We start from the raw sequence: 4,610 nt of genomic DNA on the forward strand, positions 1-4,610 counted from the left end.
TATGTGTTTTTTTTTTTTTTTTTTTTTTAACGAAGGAATCCGCAGTCAACTATATAAGTGGACTGTGTAAACAATCCGAGAGACATAAATCACACTAGGCTAACCATGTGTGACAAACTCGACTTAACAACCGTTGACAAGGGGTTTCGATTCTGAGTCAAGTGACATAAGTTTACGATAATTAGTTTTAGTGGGAACTAAGTCTTTATTTAACAAAATTATCCATATGTGACATTTTATTTTTGTTTCATTATTTTATTAAATAATATGTCATTAATATTATACTAAAGTTGGAAAAAATAAATTTGATTTTCATAAAATTTTTGAAAGACTTGTCTACTAATAGTGATTTTCTCAGGTGAAATCGAATAAACAACTATTTTCATCTCGAAACCAAACAATAAATTGAAATAATAGTACTATATTATACACATTATTCGAATAATAAATTTAAATAATAGTACTATATATATATATATATTCTAGAATTAAAAAATAACGAACTTCAATATATATGCAATGTTGAGAACCGATTTACAATTTTCCAATTAAAAAAAATTGAATCAATATAATTAAATATCGCCATTTCAGTTACAAGTGGTGACCTCATTGTCAAATCATTAATTAGTGTTATACATATTGTAATAATATAATGATCATTTGTTTTGACTTCCACTCCGATTCCAACCCGGGACGACTCGGCGGCGACTCGCCCACCTACTTGCCATCTCCGTCATTTTAACTCACCACCCCCATTTCAAATCATTTAACCTTACGTACAAAAATTACCCAAAAAATGAAAAAGAAAACCCACCTCTTGAAATTGAACCGGGTTCGCCAGCTAGCATTCTGAATGCAACTCGAACGAGTCAACCCGGGTCAAAAATCGAAGTAGAAGTATATTCGAACGGCGGAGCGCCGGGGCTCCGATCACCAAATGGGTTTATCGGAACCACCATGCAGAAGCGGGCGAGAATCCGCCCAGTACTCGAGGTTGCCCCGGAATATTCCGACGTGGGAGCATCTCTGAAAGTCCTCAAAGCTCATCATGAACCGGGTCGGGTCGGATTCGGGTCGGGTCAGGTACCGGAGAATCTCCTCAAAGAGAGACTCCTCGCACGGGATAGCCAACGGGCCCGTGTTAGCAAACCCGTACTCCTCCTCCGCCTGGACCAGCAGTTTCTTGAACACGGGGTGGTTCAGGTGCGCCGCCCGTACCACGAACCGCCGCCGGCTCGATCCCACCGCCACCGCCACGTGCCCCGCCGGCACGTCGGACGGGGCCTGACGCGCCGCCGCCGCAGCAGCCTTCTTGCGCCACCGACGCAGCATCTGGCGGATCCGTACAATGTGGCGGATTTTGCTGCACGTCGTCGACATTTTCCCGGCGGGTTGTTGTTTTCGTTGTTGGGTGTACTTTTTGTAGAGAGAGAAAGTAGTTGGTTGTTTGTGTGGAGGAGTGAGTGATGGTGAAGGAAGGCGATATATAGTATTGGGGGTGAAGGGTATGCCCTTTGTTTTCATACATAATTACGATTTTGGGATGCCCCTTGTTGCTACTCTTTTTTTTTTTTTTGGTTAAATTACAACCACCCCTGAACTATGGTCAAATTACGAAAAAACTCCCTTATTGTTTGGATAATTACAACCACCCCCTCAGCTCCTCAAATTTAGTGGAATCTTCGAGATTATATGGAATATTATCACTTTTGTACCCGTTTTATCCCATTCGAACTCTACATTTTGAAGCAAAATGATCATAATAAGTATTTTTTGGCTTGTATATATCAGATTGTGGTGCATCAGAAACTGTATTTCTACACAAAACGAGAAAAAACTATAGCACATTCCACGAAATCTAGATGATTATGTTGAATGACACCATAAGGGTGGAGGTGTAAGAAAAAAATCATAGTTGAAGGGTTGATGTAATTATCCAAACAAGAAGGATTTTTTCGTAAATTGACCATACCTCAGGGGGAGTGTTTGCAAATATGTAATTACAATTAAATTATCTAATTGGATAATCTGAAGAATTAAATTACAAATTGCTACAGCATAGAGATAACTTTTCTTTACAATTGATTGTTTCTAAATTTATCGACTACGTAATTACTAAGTAGTTCGTTTAAGTTTTACGAATTCAAGTTTGTGCGGCTTTTTACTGGCGCGTAAAGTTGTGTTTGAATTTGGTCTGATTATCTGAAAAATCAAACTCGGTCGAGATGTAATAACGGCAAATTCAAATCGAGCTTATACAATTTTATTATTTGTTATTATAATGATGGGATAGATTTATATAATTAAAGGATTTAATATTATTTATTTGGTAATTATAATGCAATGAAAATATACTGTGGCCGCAAAGGTTCGGTTAGACAGCAGCAAAGTTGGTCATAGTGGTGTGCTTTTTAGGCGCACGAATTCTTTACTCCAAAAGTACAAATTAAAAATAAAAAATAAAAAAATAAAAAAATAAAATAAAAATAATAAAATAAAATAAAAACAAAAACCTTCCACATGCTAAGTTTTAGGGAAAACAAATTTTAATAATATTGATTATGTTCTCTAGAGGTAGTTGGCTTTGACAAAATAAAAAATTAATATTAAAAATTAAAAGAGAGAGAGAGATGCTTCTTTTGTTTTTAATTTTTACTTAATTGCCACCAAAATAAAATAAAGATTTTTTTATATATATTTTTAATATTTAATTTGTATCAGGCCATCAACCATGTGAAAGACTGCCCCATCTATCATTTTCTTTTGAAATTCTTCTGCTAGGAGCCAAAACCTTTTTAATCAACTCTTAATCTTAATTAATCCGGTACTTAATCAAGATTAATCTAGTACTTAATTAGGTTTCGACACGTGTCAATCAGAAAAGAGAGAAAATTAACAAGTAGTAATTAATATTGATTTGAATTGTTAGGGTGCAAGAAGGGTCAAGAAGAGGGGGGCAAGGGCCCCCAAGCCAATTTTGAACACAAGAAGAAAATTCATCCCCCTCAAAAATGTACAAGTGCAATTTAAAGTTGTCCCACTTGTCAAGATTTAAGGATCATAAAACATTTATTAGGATTGTTCAATGGCTTCAAACATAGTTTTGCATCACAACAAAGGTTGAGTGTATTATTACCAACATAATCCTACATTTTCTAATTGGAAAACCATAGTATAAAATTGATTGAATTATGTGATCATATGTTCTTGTTCCCTTGTTTTTGTTTCTTGACAACTATTTTAGTGCTCTTGTTGGTATTTTTTCCTAATAGCATTTAAAAGATATGGGGAATATAATCTTGAGAAGAAAAATTATAATAATATATAATTTTGTTATTTAACGAAGAAAGTCGCAATCAGCCATGTAAGTGTTTAATTAAAACCTTTACAAGGAATTCCGAATTTGAAACTCGGATATTATGATTCGCTCAAAATATTGCCATAATTTAGTTATTTTGCGCAAGACTCACACAGTGTAATAGCTCGCATTGCATGAAATAGTCGCAGCACTGTTTCAAATGATGTCGTTTTCTTTTAATATCAAGTTATGCACTTCGTGCTTTGATGTTATAAAGCTAAATTGCATTACATATTTTACATCTTTGAATTAAATGATAAACTCTCTTTAATTCTTGAAAGCTTGAATTCAATTTGTTCAATTTGGAGTTGACTCTTATGCAACGCACGAGTGGAACACTAGTTATCTATAAATCTGATAATATAATCGCTACAGTTACATTTGGATAAAAGGATTTTTAATTGTTTTTCAAAGGACTTTTAATTGTTTTTCAAAGGATTTAAAATGAAATTTTGATAACAAATTCATTGAACTTGGTTAGAACGATTCATTTGTAATGTAGTTCATATCCTAACTTGTATTTTTTTAAGTTAATTTCTAAATGATTGTGGTGGATTTCAAAATTAATATTCTATATTGTTATTCTGAAATGTAACATGTCGTTTCAATTTTACTAATGTCGTTTTGACTTCGAACCTGTTTTTGACATATTTCTATTTTGATTTTGGCAAAATTCAAAACACGAAAACTGTAGCCCTTTGGGTTAGCTTTCTAATACAACTTAAATCCGCAAGATTGGATGTCATGTAACAAAGTTATGCATGAATGAGTCACATTTTGAATTTTAGATATCTTAATACATCAAAGTTATGGACAATATCCATTGATTCATGTATATCTTTCTCGTCTGACATCCAATTTTGGTGATTCAAGTTGGAGCAGAAAACTAAATCAGAATATTACAAATTCTTCGGGTTTTGCAAAATTTTGAATAAAAAATGATGAAAATCACGTTTGAAGTCGTAATAGTATCATTAAAGTTGGAATGACATTTATCATATCCCATTCTTATTTGATAGAGAGTATATTTAATATTTGTATAGTTATTTTGGGTTTATCAAAGATCTAGAATGATATGGCATGTGGGTCCAACTCGCACGCTTAAGAAGTTGATGACATGGCACGAATCATTGTTATCAAGTAATAGGAGGCGCGTGTTTCAAGAATACCGTTATCTAACGTCAGACTCAGAATGCTGACATGGCACCGTCTCGGGAAACTCCAACACCCCCTTGATAACTGTTGAACTGTG

The 4,610-nt window shown here is 34.2% G+C and overlaps 1 protein-coding gene across 1 annotated transcript; it reads right to left on the minus strand.

Annotated features, from left to right (window-relative positions):
- Positions 1-483: 483 nt before the first annotated feature.
- On the minus strand, positions 484-1,449 carry LOC105956439 (auxin-responsive protein SAUR32). Its single transcript, XM_012980290.2, has one exon. The coding sequence runs from the start codon at positions 1,378-1,380 to the stop codon at positions 931-933; it is 450 nt and encodes a 149-aa protein (XP_012835744.2). The 5' UTR covers positions 1,381-1,449; the 3' UTR covers positions 484-930.
- Positions 1,450-4,610: the final 3,161 nt, after the last annotated feature.

The sequence above is a fragment of the Erythranthe guttata genome, chromosome 3 (assembly GCF_056151865.1).
Source record: "Erythranthe guttata isolate IM_541 chromosome 3, IM_541, whole genome shotgun sequence".
NCBI lineage: Eukaryota > Viridiplantae > Streptophyta > Magnoliopsida > Lamiales > Phrymaceae > Erythranthe > Erythranthe guttata.